The sequence below is a fragment of the Nelusetta ayraudi genome, unplaced genomic scaffold (assembly GCF_046127955.1).
Source record: "Nelusetta ayraudi isolate G7.1 ecotype Tasmania unplaced genomic scaffold, CSIRO-AGI_Nayr_v1 ptg000155l, whole genome shotgun sequence".
NCBI lineage: Eukaryota > Metazoa > Chordata > Actinopteri > Tetraodontiformes > Monacanthidae > Nelusetta > Nelusetta ayraudi.
Window position 1 is genome coordinate 222563 of NW_027466205.1, and position 17468 is coordinate 240030.

The 17468-nt window shown below is 47.8% G+C and overlaps 1 protein-coding gene across 1 annotated transcript; it reads right to left on the reverse strand.

Annotated features, from left to right (window-relative positions):
• Window positions 1-616: 616 nt before the first annotated feature.
• Window positions 617-17394, reverse strand: LOC142880057 (enoyl-CoA hydratase EchA19). Its single transcript, XM_076013683.1, has 7 exons — window positions 17082-17394; window positions 16017-16187; window positions 11652-11749; window positions 10497-10641; window positions 2423-2572; window positions 893-1008; window positions 617-789 (listed from the first exon to the last, which is right to left on the reverse strand). Exons 1-7 carry the CDS (start codon window positions 17215-17217, stop codon window positions 682-684), a joined length of 924 nt encoding a protein of 307 aa, XP_075869798.1. The 5' UTR covers window positions 17218-17394; the 3' UTR covers window positions 617-681.
• Window positions 17395-17468: the final 74 nt, after the last annotated feature.

Sequence of the window (17468 nt, forward strand, 5' to 3'; positions counted from 1 at the left end):
GTGTGTTTTTTAAGAGTGTGTACCAAAACGCTCACATGTGCATGCAAACGCGCGCACGTGCACACACGCACGACGCACAAAATTAGGGGTGGGGTGGGGGGGAGCGCGCTCCAAACCCCCGTCGGAATGCTTACACCTGGCACAGATCTGACGAGGGCTGCATCTTCTGCAGTAATTACACGTCAAGGCAGACACCAACACACACACACACACACACACACACGCACGGACAGACGCACACGCGGTCGCACACACTGGCGAGCACAACTCTTACCCCCAGTCATCAAGCGTTTCCAAGTAAAAGGAACAACAGTGAGCTGCAGCAGGCACCGAGCTTTGATGCGTGTGTGTGTGTGTGTGTGTGTGTGTGTGTGTGTGTGTGTGTGTGTGTGTGTGTGTGTGTGCGTTCAGTGCACGTGTGTGTGTGTGTGTTTGAATACTGCTACATGCAAAAAACGAAGCAACGCAAAAAAAAAAACAGGTCCTTCAAACAAATTGTGCAACTTTTTCTCGCTGGTATTTCTCAACATGTTCAATCACAGTTTGGTGTCACAAGTCAAACGCAAAAGGAGGACGAAAAGAGCCGTTTCCCGTCTTTTACAGTTTTACTTCAACGTTTTGCGGCCCATACAACCGTGTAGAAAGTGCAGTACTTGATCCACTGGAGGTCGACTCGTGGCCCTACGAGAAGGTCCCTCCTCTCCCTGCTCCTGTGGTGAACCTGGCGGCGCCGGCGACAGACTCTCCCAGGACGACGGGACTCCCGCGGTCGATCTCGTACTGCATCGCCTGGAAATTACGAATGAAGAGAGTCTTGGAAAATGCAGTTTGGGCCGAGCGGAACGCCCCCCGCCCCCGAACACGGGCTTTGCGGAGCTAGCGGGGGCTTCACCTGCTTGAAGGATGGAGCGTCGTAGCTGCTGTAGATGGCCGAGGAGCGATCGGCCCGCAGGCACTGCTGAGGGAAGGAGCTGATCTCCTCGGCGAGCCGCAGGGCCGCCTGCAAAGCTGAGAGTGGGGGAGCAAATGAAAGCCGTGGAAAAGTGGAAGCGACGAACAAAGGCTGATTTGTTATTGGCTCTTTCACTGGACCTTGTGAACATCGACTTTGGTATCCGTACTTGAGTATACTATTTTTTTTTTTTTTTTTTACTTTTACTCCCGACATCTGTACACAAACGTCTGTACTTTGTACTCCTCACATTGTAAGAAAAAAAAAAAAAAAACTTTACTTATAAAAATTTACTTATGAAAACAGTTGTTGTGGCTTGAAGTGGAACTATTTGAACTATGCTGTTGTGTTGTCTGTTGTGAGGACCTCTGCTTATCAACTTTTTGTTTCATTCATTCATTCATTCATTAAAAAAAGATACATTTTACTTAAGTTCATTTCAGACCCTGCACTTTCTTACTTTTACTTAGGAAGTAAGAAAGTAAGAAAGTACTTTCTGACTTTTACTCGAGTAAAAGTCAGAAAGTACTTTTACTTACGTAAACGTACTTAAGTAAACAAGTTAAATCAGTACTTTTATTTTAACCAGAGTATTTCTTACACAACTATGCATACTTTTACTTAAGTGCAGAATGTGAATACTTGTGCCACCTCTGCTGCTTAGTGACAGAAGAACGCTCGACGGTCTGTGCGTTAAGTCGTTGCTGAGCTCCGACACCCCCCCCCCACCACCACCACTCCCTCTCTCTGATGTTAAACCCAGGCTAAGCCACCATCCCTCGGACAGGCCAATTAGCCCGAGAGCTGTCTGTGGGAAGAGGAGCTTCCTAAAAAGAATCACGTTAATCTCCGTCCAACCTCACTGAGTCTGAGATTTGCCCATTAAAAGGGATTTTTTTTGTTTTTGTTCGAGAGGACACAGCAGACGTCGTGTTCCATTGAAAAATATGCGCGCGGCTTAACCCTCGCACTGCCTCGTCGGACGGACGAGCGGACAGAGTCGCTTCAGCCGGACGGTGGAGCCGAATAAAGAAAACTATCCAGTCCCTGCCCAGCATTTTCTTCTCGATCGCAAAACTGGGTCATGGCAATAATAACCGCACAAAGAAAATTTTATCTCTGGGCCGACAACTTCAAGGTCTCCCTTTATCTGCTTATTTGACTTTGATATCAAAATGCCCTTCAATGATGATAACGACGCTCTGTACTTTCTATTGCATACAAAGCACACACACACACAGACACCGTGTGTATCAGTATAATCATGCACTTTACGAACTAATTTTATTCATTTTTGTTTGCGTTTGCTACTCTACATCTGCTACTCCGGCCCGTCCCCAGACAGCTCCAGTCGTTTGATCATGACCTTGCACAAGCGCAGTCACTTTGGCTTTTTCAAGAATAAGGCCTTGTCAAGTGTATCCGTGACTGTCGCGTTCCATTCACAGGAGCGCCTTTCATTTGCAGTACCTTGGCCGTCGGGAACGACTCTGTTCGCCAGTCCGTAGGCGAGAGCCTCCTGCGCGCCGACGGGTCGTCCGGTCAGGATCAGGTCGAGGGCTCGGGACAGACCGATGAGACGAGGAAGACGCACGGTGCCCCCGTCGATCAGGGGAACCCCTAAAAATGAGACCCAAGCTTTTATTTGTTTTCATTCTTGAATTTTTTTTTTTTTGAACGTTAGCAAAGATTTCGCAAACTCCTCAAGCAGCTGAAAGATCTCCCCTCACCGCTGCAAAGCCATCGGTCGCACCCGAGGTTCACGGCCACCAGCGCTCCGTGACCTCGCAAACGGCCGAGCGCGTCCGGCGCACGCCCGCCGAGAAGCGGCTCGCCCGCCGAGAAGCGGCTCGCCCGCCGGGATTTTCTCATTTCCGGCAGAGGCTCCGAGACGCGCCAATATCGTTAAGGAAACATCGCGAGTGAATTTCGCTCAATGTGGAACCGACGCGCTTCCCGTGCCAGTGAAAACAAAAACGCAGCCGTGAAAGATAACAAAAAAAAAAAAAAAAAAAAAAGGCTCCTCTGTTACCTCCAGACAAACTCTGGATGGCTCGGCCTGGTCTCTCGAGACGAGACGACGGCGGAGGAGAGAAACGGTGGAGGGAATCAAAGTGGGAGCCCAGTGGAAGACTCACTAAGCCTTTGGCACCCGTCCTAATTTCCGGAGAGCGTAACTTTCGACCGTCCCGCCATCTTCACCCCCACCCCCCCCAGTTCCGTGCCACAATTCCTAAACTCCGTAATTCCTACCGAGCGGCTGATTCGCTGTGACCGCCCCCTTATTGAGAGCACATGTGTCGGACATGTTTTCATAACCTCAACTACCGCTGTGCCAGTCACAGTTTCCCCTCCCCCCCTCCCCGTCTCTCGTTTTGCAAGGAGTCTGCGGGTGAGGGGGCGATGATCCCGTTCGCACCCGGGCTGCTTTGTTGCCATTCGGGTGGGAACGCCGGGCGCGCCAAGCAAACGAGGAGACGTCGCTTGCGTTGGGGTGGCACAGAGGAATCCCCAATACAATCTCTGGTAAAGCTGTACGTCCGGGTAGCCTTGATAGCCTGGCAGCCGTAAGATCTCAAATCGTACTCGTCCATCTTGGGCAAATTCCGGTAGAAAGCATTTTTAGTTTTTAGTTCAAAAAAAAAAAATAATTTGAGTTCCATTGACCAGACGCTTCCTTTTTGCTTGTGACACAACCAGGAAGGTTTAAAGACTGCGGATGTTGCAGGTTACTTTGAAATGGGCGAAAATATTTTGGAAATATTTTGGAAAAACAATGGTGCCAAAAGTTTTTCTCAGTGAATTCTTTTTTCCCCTTCACTCCTGACTGGCTTTGGCAAGAGTTTTGTTAAACACCGCGAACCTTAGCATCCAGCCACCACGTCGCTAAACCTGCTGTACGATCCAATAGGAATCCCCGAGCAGTAGCAGCCGTGCTAAACTGGCTGTAACAAAGAAAATGGTTATTTGTCTAAATCGTTGCTGTATTGCAAGAAGGACTGCATTAGCCGACTGTCAATATGGCTGCACGGTGATTCTTTCTCCAGTGGCCACTCGAGGTACTGCAGCCAGAAAGCTTTTTTTTTTTTTTTTTTTTCCCCGGAGACCGCGGTACAAAAATAAACGGCTGTTAAAAGGCGGACAGGGCAGAGGCATGACGCATGCTCTACATATAATGCAGAAGCCAATACATGCAGAGCGTTCATCCAATCACCTTCCAAATTCTGCCTGTCCTTACCAATTTCTCCCCCCCTCGTCCCCTTTGTGGGCTCTCTACCAGACATTCCAAAGAAGTTTTGGAAAACATTCCATGTGGCACGCCGCGTTCGCGGTTCCTGGGCGCAACGTTAAAAGGGCCTCGAGCCAAAAAAATGCAGTGGCTTTCACATGTCAAGGACAGCCAAGAGCCGGCGAGGGCCCGATCCGCAGCCGCCGACACTTCTTTGCAAAGACAAACAGACAAGGGAGAGAGGAAGCGAGCGATTGACGGAAGCGCGTGGAGGCCCCCGCGGAGGCAGAGGAAGACGGAGGGGCTCGACCGGAGCGGAGCAGAGATAAAGAGCCAGGCTGACCTCCAGCCTGTCTGTCTTTTGCTTCTGCTGCTGCTGTTGGCACCGTCATATCAGCCAGCGGAAGGATCTGCCCCTCCTCCGCCCCCCCCCCGACGGCAGCACTCGTCTCCAGCACCTCCAGCCCCACTGATAGTCCCGTCTCTGATGTGTCCCGTGCGCCGGAATGCGCGCAGACCTGCGCTTTGTCACGCGCCGAGGGGAGCCTCGCGACTGGCAGCGCCTCCTTGAAGTAGCTTTAACTCAAAAGGTGTGTTTGTCTGGTGGAGGTGGGGGGGGGCGGGGGGGGGGGGTGTTGAAGATTTCTGGCTTTTGATCTCGTCATTCAGGACTTCATGGGGGATTTCTGTTTTGTTTTTTTTTGACATTCCTTCTGTTGACTTTGAAAAGATAAGTCAGTAACAATGCTATCGCACTGTTGGCGATCAATAATAAGGTAGAAGTGGCTGAAAGAGCACCTCTACTTCACGCTTGGTGAAGACTACGATGTTTTGTATCCTGTACGCCGGCAGTTCACTCCGAACTTCTTTTGCTTGCCCCACTTTTCGGAGTGCGCTAAAAGATCCAGTATGGAAAATCAGCACTTTGTGATCCCCCCAAAGGGCTTGTTTTGCCCCTTACCAAACCGGTGGAAGCCACAAGAAAACAGAAGAAGAAGCAAGAGAGCAAAGCAACAAGTTCAAAAGTGAGCGTTTTTAGGAGGAGGAGGAGGGGGGCAAACAGCACGGGGCTCAATTGAGGTTTTATTGGGAGGTTGAGGGGGTAATCGTCTGAGGCTTGGAGGTACAAAGAAGCTGTAGGCCTTATGTCTTGGCAGCAGAGTTGGATGTCATGCTTGGATGTGACAGAGTCGATGACACAGGACCACCACCCCCACCCCCGCCCAATGGGAAATCACGTCCCACCATCTCCTCACGGCCGATGTGTGATGCATGACACACTGCGGCCGGCCGCTCGCTGGTGCTGCTGGCATCCGCACCACATCAAAAGGCCAATCCACTACAATGGGGCTCCCATGAGGGTAATGCGATTAGGTCTGATGTGGATTAACAATTTCCGGACAGCTCCAGACTAAGACGGACACGGAGCGGGGGGGAAGGGGTGGGGTGGGGGGGGGCTTCAATTGGCTGCTTAGTTTAAGATGCTTATTGTGGTGTTGGAAGAAAAAGGTTCAGTTAACTGCGCAGTTAACCAGACTTTGTTTTTAACTCAACAATGCAATTTGTGTTTTCCGCCATTTTCAACGTTCACAGTTACGAGGCACAATAAAAAAATTAAATTAAAAAAGCTGCTCGCGGAACGCAAACAATTACCACAGGCCGCAAGTTACAACGCTATAAAAATTTGTCCGCCAAAAGTTTTTTCATCCCGGGCGTCAGTGGAGCAGCCTCACATTCAATCTTCGGCGGTTTGCAGCTTCCTGCAACAAGACGCCCGGCACTTCCTGCTTCAACTGAAGCTCTGCATAACTGAAAGGGGACAAAAGCGATCCGAGTATCGTCACCGATCTGGGAGAGGCACTTGTGCCCTTTGTGACGTCACAAGGGGGGGGTGGAGGGATGGGGGATGTTCTGCAGGACAGAATTTCAGCTAGAAAAAAGGGGAGGAAGCAGAAGGAGAAAAGGATGGACTTTTCTAACGTCTCCAGACTGGAGACACACTGTGCACTTTTCCAAAATCTGCCAGAGTCTCCGGTTGTTTTTGGCGTCTTCTGAATGAAAAAAAAGAACATCAGCAAACTTTCAGAGGGACATCATTTCCAATCAGCTCATCCACGTGCACGTATGTGAAGTCACTTCCATCCCTTCGCACACAAGCGCCGCAATGTGTCCATTCAGTCTTTATAGGGGGGGGGGGGAGAGCCCTCTGTTCAAAAGCGCAGGCACTTTTCTGGTTTAGGTGATGTAATCACCCGGAGTGGATGTCACTCATTTTTAAAACTCGGCGAGCGGCTGTTTGGATTGGCCGCCGCTTTGACAGCTCTGGACCTGAGGTTTTCGTTTGGATTCAATATGTGGCTTCTTCTTCTCCACCTCCTCCTTCTTCTACTTCTTTGGCACTTGCTTCTCTGTCTTTCTTCCAGGTATGAGAGTCAGAATTTAAGACGGCATGCGAGAGGAGGGAGGAGGGCAGGGTCGGTGTGAATGTTTTTTTTGTTTTGTTTTTTTTTTTTTGGGGGGGGGGTGGGTTCTCTCTTGGCGGTTTTGGATTCCTAACAGGAAATCTAAGACTTCTGTTGCAACAACCCAGCACTTCTTTCGCGGCCGCCCAACTCGGCCTCCATATCTAAAAATAAATATTCGCATCACCAAACCCTTTCATGTTTCCCCTTCCGCTTCCAACGTCGGTCGTCTCTGGTAGAAAAACTGGAATAGCGTCGTGCAGGGATCGTGTTCTAATTTCGATTCAGATCCCTCCGCCCTCGGCACGCAAGTCAGACGCGGGACCCGCGTGACGCAACCGCCTCCCTCCTTCTCATTTCCTCCGCGTCAGGGCAGAAGGGGCCCAGACAGGAAGCCGTGGGTTTTCGGCAGCCAATCCCGTGTCAGAAAGCTGTCAGATCCTTGCGGTTGCCATTGGCCCACATCAGAAGTGGTGCAGGGAGCCTCTGAGGGTTTCGGGGTTTTTTGTTTTTTTTTCTCCCCTTCCTTTTCAAACTCCAGCGCCAACGGGGGACTCCCTCCGGCTGCTGCCATCTGCGCCAGACCCCAAAATGCTTACAGAATTCCACCATTAAAAGCAAATCATCGGTAGGAAATACGGGGGTCTTTAAATAAACCTCGCATCCCGCGGCGCGGCACTGCGTTGGATGTAAATTGGAGAGGAAGTTTGGGTTTCAATTGTTTTATGTGGCTGTGTCTTTTTTTTTTTTCTTCTTTTCCTTATATCCAAACATAAGAGTAACATGAAGGAACATGTCATTAAATGTGAAGTTCGAGCCAGTTACATCTAATGGGACATTAACGACATCGGATATTAATCCTCTCGGTCTGGTCCAAGATCCGCTCTCTGAAGACCCCCATTTACAGTGGTGGAAAAAAGTTTTTGGACACCTTTGTCCATTTGTGATGCATTGTCCTGCGCTAAGAATCAGTGCAGTCGAGCCATATTTACCCACATGCTTCATGTGGACTGTTCTGTTCAGGTCAGAGGTAGATGTTGCAGCAATAGTACACCCCTTCTTATTTTGTCTTTTTAACAATAATCTAAAAATTTGGCATTGAGTACAATTTTAAGGGTGTCCAAAAACTTTTTTCGCTTTTTTTTTTGTAAATTCTCTGCTGGCTCCATCTTTCATAAAGATTTTACTGAAAGGAGTCCTTTGTGATGTCACAAAAGCTAAACAGCAACAAGAAACTACTCAAGGACTGCAGAAGTGCAATAGAAGATATCTGAAGAAACATCAAATGTCAACTGTTTGATTTTCGGAATGACATCTCCAGGATTCAAACCAGAAATGGAAAATGGTTCGAAAAGGTCAACGACCGATTGGTAACTTTCGATTTCCACAAGGAATCTCAATCGGACCAAAATGTATGTGCACGTGGTCAAAAACAGTTTTTTGGTGTGCTGGACTTCAATGTACGCCATGAGATATTTTGAATTGAATGACTAAATATGGCAGAAAGAGGACATCAAAAAATGTGGTCTGTCATTTGAGCCCAAACTGTGTCAAGGATTCTGAGACTGGAAACCTGCCTCCCAACAGAGAGTAAGTCCAGTGATTTAAGATCATGGACACACAGGACACTGTATCAACCCTACAACCACATGCGATCATGCAAAACTGAAGACGGTTTGATATCTTGACTGTTTTCTCAAACGAGAAATGGGACCTGAATCGAAGATTCAAACAATGAGTCCTGGAACTCTTCTCATTGAGAAAGTAAGAAGGGGAGGGGCTGCAGTGCGACTGAGGAAGAAGAGCCAAGGCGGTGAGTGAAGTTTTGTCCCAGTTTCATTCGGTCACCAGCGGACTTCCTTTCTTTCGCTCTCTGTCTCGATGAACCGCACACGCGTGGGCCGCATCTGCCCTACCGCTAATACTGTGATGCTACATGGGAACTAGCTTATTAGGACAGACAGACAGACAGACAGACAGATGGATAGAAATCACAATTAGCGTTGATTTGTGTTGTTGTTTCATGTGGAATCAACCACTTTTTTCGTCTTTATTTGGGCGTTTTCTGGCAATCCCACAGTTTGCCAGCCCAACATCGCTGTCCCTGCTTGACACTACAGTGCGAACGCCGCCTGTTGCCATGTTGTCGCAATGGAAACGCTAGCGAGCAGACGGTTGGAAGCAGGAAGGACAGCCAGGACAGCCAGTCGAGCAGAGGGAGGAGGGGGTGGAGGAAGAGGAGGAGGAGGAGGAGGCGAGGGGCACTGCCAGGATGCTCTGCTCCTGTTAAATTACAGGCTTTTGGGGGTGGGGTGGGGGGGGGGGGGGGTTTGGGGGGGACGATAAGGCCTGCGTGTGTTTACACTCGCAGGGAATCGAATTCTGCCAGTAAATTACAGCACGACGCTCGTATTTATAAACACTGCGGTCATATTTTCAAAACCAAACCCCGCAGCAGCAGCGCCGGAGAAACTGCGAAGCTGCCAAAGGGGGGGGGGGACGCCGCGATGGTCCGGCGAGGGCCGACTTTCAGCGGCGGCGGCGGCGGGGGGAGGGGCATGGACGGTTAGAGTGTTTACGGCAGTGTGTTTAAAACACTGCGCAACAAAAAGGAACGCAGTCCGGGTCACGGCGTCACGAGACGCCAAAGAAGGAAAAGTCGTGTTTATGAGGAAATGGCGCGACATAAATAACGCGCGAGCGCTGCTCTGGCCGCGAAGTGGAAACCTGGCAGCCGCCGGCCGGCTTCCTCTCCCACTTATCGAGGCTGCCCAGCAGACTGCGCGCGGCCGTGCCAAAAGGTCAGCGTCGCCGGGTGCGTTATCGCGGCGCAACTCCGTCTCTGCACGCGAAAACAAGAGGAGGCCTCCCCCGTCGCCCCGACCCCACACCCAACCCCCGGGTGATAACAGGGGGGACAGGGTAGCGGGGGCTGAAAAATAGAAACGCCGTCGGCTTCCTGGCATCCGGGAGACGGATGATGTGTGCGCCGACGAAAAGGAAAACACAGAGACGCGTGGACGGGACGGAAAAGTGGAGCGGGGCAGGGAGGGAAGGGTCGGGGGAGGGGAGACCTAGAAGCCCAGCTCTTCTTCTTCTTCTTCCTCCTCCTCTCCTTCTTCTTCTTCTTCTTCTTCTTCTTCTTCTCCTTCTTCTCCTTCTTCCTCTCCTGCTTCTTCTTCTTCTTCTCCTTCTCCTTCTCCTCCTTCTTCTCCGGCAGGACTTGCGCTAAATCTAACCTGACACCTGCGATGTTTGCAAAGCTCCCTTCACTCAGGCATCAATGTGGTACAAAGAGCCCAGAGGAACGTGTATGGAAGGTAAAGGCAGAACTTGGGAAGGTGGCTGGATGAGCTCTCTGCCCAAATGCGATTTGAAACTACCTCCAGGAGGTGGTTTCAATCAGTTTTGCAAAAATCGGACTGCATGAGAGCCATCCTGTTTCAATCTGGATGGGCTAAAAAATTGGATTTTGGCTGGCAGCCTGACTGCGGCCGAAGAGAAAATAAAAGAGTACCAAGTCCTTGTAGTTCTTGTGCTCTGGGACATCATCTTGCTGAAACATCCAATCCCGAGAACAGGGCACGTGCAGCATGTGGACTGCACTAAAATAAATTGACGACTTAAGGCTGATATTTTTTTTTTTTAGCTTCACACAGTGCACGAGGTGTCCAAAAACCTTTTTTCCAACACTGTGCAAGCAGCAAATGTGCATGAGGGCCAAAGAGAGGTGCATCAAAAGCTTCTCTCTCACAACCAAATTGCCATTTTTTTTTCTCTTCCTTTACTGGAAGAGCTGCGAGAAAAAAGGCTGCGGAGGCGGAGGGGGGTTGGGGGGTGGGGGGGGACGTACCGAAGCGGCGGCAGAACACGCCCATGACGGCGCTCTCCTCCACCACTCTCAGGTCGGCGAGCAGAGCCAGCTCCAGCCCTCCAGCCACGGCGAAGCCGCTCACAGCTGCGATCAGCGGCTTGGACAACTCCAGGCGGGACGGACCCTGGAGGAGACGTGTGCAATTAAAATAAAATATAAAAAAAAAGAAAAAAAGTGCTAAATTGCATGCCGTGCATAGCTTAAAAAGTGCTGGGAACGCACGGTTTAGAACAAAAAAAAACACGCGCTTTCGCGACGTGCGAAAGCGCGTCCACGTGAATGTAAATATTCGTACGGTCGGCTAATTATCCACGGTTTGTCGGCTAAACTGTTCCAGATTGTATTTCCTGATTTATTTCTGCTACCGGTCAAACAAAGCAGTAACTGATGGCCGGGGCTCGGCCAGCGCGCGAGGTGCTGCTTACGCTTGTCAAAGATGCGGCGCGGCAACTTTCTGCAAGGGAGAATTCGAAAAATGTACACACAGTCGACAGTTTTCCGGGCAAACCTGGTAAAACATGTTTGAAATGATGGGAAATGATCCATTTCCAGGCCAAGAGACTGTTTAGAAATGACAAAATATGGCACGCAGGGTGAGAGAGACTACAGTCCATCAATATGGAAGGAATTAACAGCGCACAGGAGTGATCACTCCGGGCTTTGGCTTTTAATTTAATTTTTTTTGTGGTTTAATTTTGAAATTTTGGAATGAAATCATGACAGACAGACTCGATTTAAAAGGGCAGGCATCTTTTATGGCCTGGTTCCCTTGATTTCTTTTCTTGTTGGTGAAAAAGCCAAAGTCATCACAGACTTTTCTGAGGCATTTCTTGCTCATGTTTTTTTTTTTCTTTCTTTCAAAGAAAGTAAATTCTGCAGAGAGCTTTTAAATGGACGGATTAGCAAAGTACGATTTTGTTTTTTTTTTCCTCTTGAAAATGGAACGTGCATCACTTTCTGGAACAACACACGTGCACGCATGCGAGGACTTGACAAACGCAGATCGTCAACACGACTTTGCGTTGAGAAAGAAGCACGAAATGCATTCCAAGTCGCCGCGGACCTCATCCTCTACTGTTACAGCATAAAATCAGACAGGATGTGCAGATTCCAGCCTCGCTAAGCGCTGCTCACCATTGGACCAGGACCTTTGGTGACATCTTGCTCCAATTTGAGGGAGGCCGTGTGATTGGCCAGCTCCTTCAGATCATAACCGGCGCAGAAATTCCCTCCTGGGGGAAGGAGACCGCAAAATTACAAAGTGTGGCGGCTGGAAAGTCAGACAGGAAGGGAAAATGACGAGCATGAAAAAAGAAAAAATATATATATTTATATAAAACACAACAAGCACAGCATATATATATACATAAAAGATACACGCACACACTATATATATATATATATACATATATATATATATATATATATATACATATATATATATATATATATATACACACATCCACATACTGTATATATACATAGATATACATGAGGTCTGCAATTTGGATCGCATCTCCGTTTTGGGGGCTGGCTGGCACACAAACGCTACAGACGCTCACTAATGGGCCCAAATGCAAAACGTAGTAACACACACACACACACACACACACACACACTATCCTCATTAATGGAACACAAGCCAACCGCAGACCCTCTAGTTGGACTGGTGCTGTAATTACAATATACCCAAAAGGCCTTCAAAAAGCTGTCACACGCCCAGAGATTCATAAAACTCCCCCCCCCCCAGCTCCCTCCCAAATGTAGCAGTAGTGAAAATTATGGCATGTGCCAGCAACACCCGTCACCCATGCAATTTTAAGGAAAGGAGGGGGGGCGGGGAGGAACATTGTTTGTGGAAGCAGCAGCTACAGTAAGCAAAGATCTGTTTAGACTCTCGGAGGGGGGGGAAAGGGTAAAGCAGGCGGAAAAGTATTCTAATTATCTCAGGATTTAAAGGGACGGAGCGCAGGAGACAGACATGAAATCCTTCCAAAGGAATCCGATAAATAAACACAGCGCGAGCCCCCTTCTGCGGGGAGACAAAAGAAAGGATTCAGACGCCGGGCCACAAGCGCTAACCCGGCTCAAGAAAATACGTCATTGGCCTCCCGCGAAGCAAAACACTTTGGTTTTTTGTGGAAACACAGGGGGCTGATGAATATGTGGAAGGTGGATGACGCAATCAGAAGCACATGTAGCATCGAGTCCAATCTCTCGCCGTATTCAATGTCAACTAAAGAAGCAGGCAAAGGGCTTTGAGTTTTTTTTCCAAGGCAAGTTTGACAGTCATCACGTTATTTAGCCCAGGCGGATCAATATTATATTCGCCGCGTTCAGACTGCCAGCCAAAAATCCGATTTTTAGCCCATCCAGATTGAAACCGGATTGCTCTTTTGTAGTCTGAACAGCCACAAATTTTGCGAAACAGATTGGAACCACCTTCATGTCTCAGTCTAAACAGCTCCTATATGACGTCACACACTACACGCGCTGGGCTACGCCTCCGCTCTGACATTGTTGCTACAGCAACCTGTCAAATGGGTCAATAACGTGGCCCAGTCCGAACAGTCGGATTCGAGAAGGAATCTGATTCGAATCAGATTCGCCTGTAGTCTGAACTGCGCCGCAAATCTGAAAAAGTCGCGAATGCCGTATTGTGCAAATCTTCTTCTTCTTTTTCATCCTGGACGACAAAACTCCATAAATCTCCAGAAAACCATAAATTCAGCCCTCTGTTTTCTCTTCTGCTGATCTCTGATTTTTTTTCCCTGTCAGGGTTTTTTTTCCTCATCCGGTTCCATGATTGAATGATGAGACGGCGTTGAATCTGCATGGATTGCACGAAGCCCGCTGAGGCAAATTTCCTTTGCGAACTTCGGCTACACAAAATGAAATTCTGTTCTGATTGATCGACTGATTGAGTTCTTTAACATCATTGGATGTGGGGTTATGCTCTTGTGGCAGCTCTGTCAAACTTCCAACTACCACTGAGAAAAACACCTTTGCTTCTCTTACGGGCAGAAACCAAACTACCGTGTGGTAATATTGAGAAAATATCCCAGGAGCCAAGTCCTGTATAAGAGAACCAATTTCGTCTTTCCCTGTCTAACGACACCGAGCTCATTTAAAATCGTTTCAAAAGACAGGAGAGCGCGTTCTCCGGCGAAGCGTTACAGCCCGTTTCAAAAAACCCCAATCGTAATTCAGGGGGAACGTTGTGCCTGTAGCGACACAGCTGGATTCTAGATCGCGTCCCGACCACAGACGCCCACAGAAACCTGAAGCCCAAACACTCCAAGTATGTGCCAGTCTGCCCCCGAAGAAATCTGCAGAAAGCCATTACTTCTAATTTAACAAAGTCCTTTTTTAGAAAAAAAAAAAAAAAAAAAAAAAAAGAGGGGAAAAAAAAACATGTTGACGCAGAAGAAAATGAAATCCGAGAGAGTGATCGTGTTGGCGCTAATTTGGACAAAATGGATTCCTGATGTTTTCAGGAACAATTTTGGCGATTCAAGCTCGGCCCGCCGGCTCCTCGTCATCTCTCGGTCGCCGACGTAGGCGGGCGCGGAAGGTCGGGGAGTGACCTCGAGATGTGGCGGCAGAGTGATGAGAATGAGAATCTCAGAGTCAAGGCGGGCCGGGCAAATCGAGCTAAATATCGATAGTGCCGATACCAAGGTGAGTGTTGGTATCAGATTGATACTTGTGTGATGGGACTGATTCTTTTGTTGCAGTTTTTCTTATAAAGACGTCTGGCAAATTACTCCAACTTCCTCACAACTTCCGTCATAGTCCAAGTGAACTCTGACTTTATTTTTTTGTAAATATCTGTGTGTAATGGAAGGTAGTTTTTGTTGCGTTGTTGAAATTGTTAGGTTTATATTTTGTTACATTGCTTTTTTATTTTGCACTCATGATATTTTTCTTAAGCAATTGTGTGTAGTAAAAGGTACAATAAAATGATTTTGTTATTTTTCTAATGTTCAATTGCTTTGTATTGTAGGTAGAACAAAAAAAAATATTGGTTTTGTATTATTACTATTATTTTATCACGATCATAAATAACTTACTGAAGGCAAAATCGCCATGATGTTTCTCCAATACTGGCCAACTCCAATACAATATTTACTTGGTATCGGATTAATCTCTGAGTCTGTCGACCACCTGCGCTCCAAAAAAAACACAATAAAACAAAACTATTTTCATCTTAAAAATCGCTTCGGCGTCTGAAGCGACAAAGCTAAAGAGTCTCCACACACACACGCTCGTGGCTCGCGAGGCCGCAGTGCGATTCGCAGAGCAGGCAGGTTGATCCAGGCTGAAGACATTATTTCCACTAAGGGGGAAAAAAAAAAGAAAAAGAGAGAGTTCATTCCTTGTGTGCTGATTATTTTTAGAGGGTTATCCGGAGCCGTTGCGTGACTCTGGCGTTTGGACGGCTGACACAGTGCAGGCCACCTCACAGGTGTGCTTGTGTTTTTTCTTTTTCTTTTTCCTGTGTGTGTGTGTGTGTGTGTGTGTGTGTGTGTGTGTGTGTGTGTGTGTGTGTGTACACAATGGTCCGATTACCTCGACACGTTTCCCGGATCTGAGGAGTCCGGAGCGCGAAAAGGCTGAGAAAGAGAAAGAGAGATGCACAGCAGGAAGGTGCTGGAGAGGAGGCGGCGCAAAGCGCTGAGTCCAGATGAGAGGAAGAGGTGACAGCTCAGAACGGCTCGGGAAGGAAATCAGAAAAGCTGCCGAGAGCGTCCAAGTTCCATGGATGGACTGTATTTGTGAAGTTTGGATTTTGCTTCATTTGAATTGAAACAGACTTAATACTTCCCTCTATTTGCATGCTGCGAGAGAGAAGGCTAACAACCCTAGCGTAAAGACAAGACAATGGCTATTTAGAACACTAAGTTGCGCCAGTACAGTAAAATCGGGAGATTTTTTTTTTGTTTTTTCGGTTTTCTTAATCGCTGGTTGTGTTTTGAGTGCGTTTCATGTGGTGCTCGTTTGGTAAGTTACTAGCCATTGTGTGAATGCCAACATAGTACGAGTTGTGAGAAATTGGTCCCAAGATCATTTCAGTTACAGTTCAAAAGCATCGCTGACATAAACACTACCAGTCAAAATTTGGACACACCTGTTTGTTTGTTTCTCTTTATCTTTACTACTTTCCACACTGCAGACACATACTGAAGACATCAATTATATGACCAAGATAAGTGGATTAATGTGGCAAAAGAAAGAAAATGTTAAATAGCTAAACTATACTTTATGATGGGTGGCTATTCTATATTATCTAAAATATAAAACACTTTACACTTTTTTTGTGTAATACAAATTCCATATGTGTTCATTCGATGTACAATGTACTGTAAATAGTCATGGAAAATTAAAAGAAAAACCATTGAAGTAGAAGCATGTGTCCAAACTGCCATTAAATCAAGTGCCTATGAGAAACACACTCATGAAAAAAAAAAAAAAAAAAAAAAAAGTTTCCTGTCTCACCTACGCCGTGCAGGACAGCCACGCTCAGCTCCGGGTCGCTGTCGAAGGCCTCCAGCTCTCGGAGGAGACGCCCCGCCGTCTCCTGGTTCACCGCATTCCGAGCCTCTGGGCGGTTTATCCCCACGGTAACCAAGCACCCCCTGCGCTCCGTGACCACCGTCTGTCCCGCCGCTGGTGACACGGAATGATAGAGATGCTGAGGCGTCACGTGGAGAAGGGGCCCTAAAACTTGAGGAGTCTGAAGCTAAAAGCGCGTGGCCGGACGAGGCGGGAAAATTTAACAGGCTCTGATATCAGAAGCGGTGATGGTGGACCACGACGCTGACAGAACAAGGCCAAGGCCCGGGCCTCGGCCGTGGCTCCGTCACACGGCCAGTTTGGAAATGTGTGTTATTGTTGTGGCTTGAGGTCGAAACGGGCCCTTGACCTGACATTGTTGTGGTCCCACAGAAGTCCAGCTGTCAACCGCAGCCGCAGGCGACTTCATCCAAAAGAGACCAACAGGGAAAGCAAAACACACTCAACCCGCTGCTGGAAAGGACTATTCCGCAGGAGAACAAAGAACTAAACGATGCATCGCGGGATCTGCACACTCAGCTTTTGACAGTGTAGTATATGTCGATGTACGAAATGGCATTTGATGCGGGAGAACAGGCTGAACATTAATGTTCAAAGTCAAAGGGGCACAAAGGTTTCAGGGACTTCATTTAGTGCTGGTGCTCTTGTTGGGTGATAATTCGATTAAAAAAAAAAAAAAAAAAAAACACCCAATCCCAAACGTTAACAAGTTCAAACTAGTAATGAAAGCAAACGTGGACTTTGTTGGGGTGGAGACTAAAGATGTAAAACCACATATTGACAAAAACAGAAAACACTTAATGGACATTAATATTTTTTGGGGGTCAGTACTTGTTTGTTTGTTTTTTTTACAATACTTTTATAAAGTCATGAGATAAAAATGAGAAAATGCACTTCCGAAACGTCTTCAAATGGAAACTTCATATTTACGAGGTCTATGCTGCCATCTTTTGGTATCGTTAGGTCAGTGCAGGTGACCGGCCTTACCTTCCCCCGTGTCCCCGCCGCCACTCCTGGTGCTGAATGGCTTTACTTCAACAGGCGACGTGCCCAGTACCAACTGCCAAAGTGTTTTCCTTTTGTAAAATGCTTCAAAAAGTGGTCGGAAGCGTGTTAGCGCCATTTCTTTGCAGCTAGCTTGACGAAGAAATACGTCCGCGTTCACTCGTGAAATGTTAGCCAAAACTATCGCGTTAGAATATCGTTTTCCCGCCACTTAATGTTGCAGGCAGGCTAAGCAGAATTGTTGTTTACTTCCATATACTACTTCCTGATGAGTGTGTCGCACATTTATGCTCCCCCGCGGAAACACGAAAAGGTCCGAGGGTTCTGTGGCACGTTGGTGCATTGCAGTGGTAGACACCTTTCATTTAC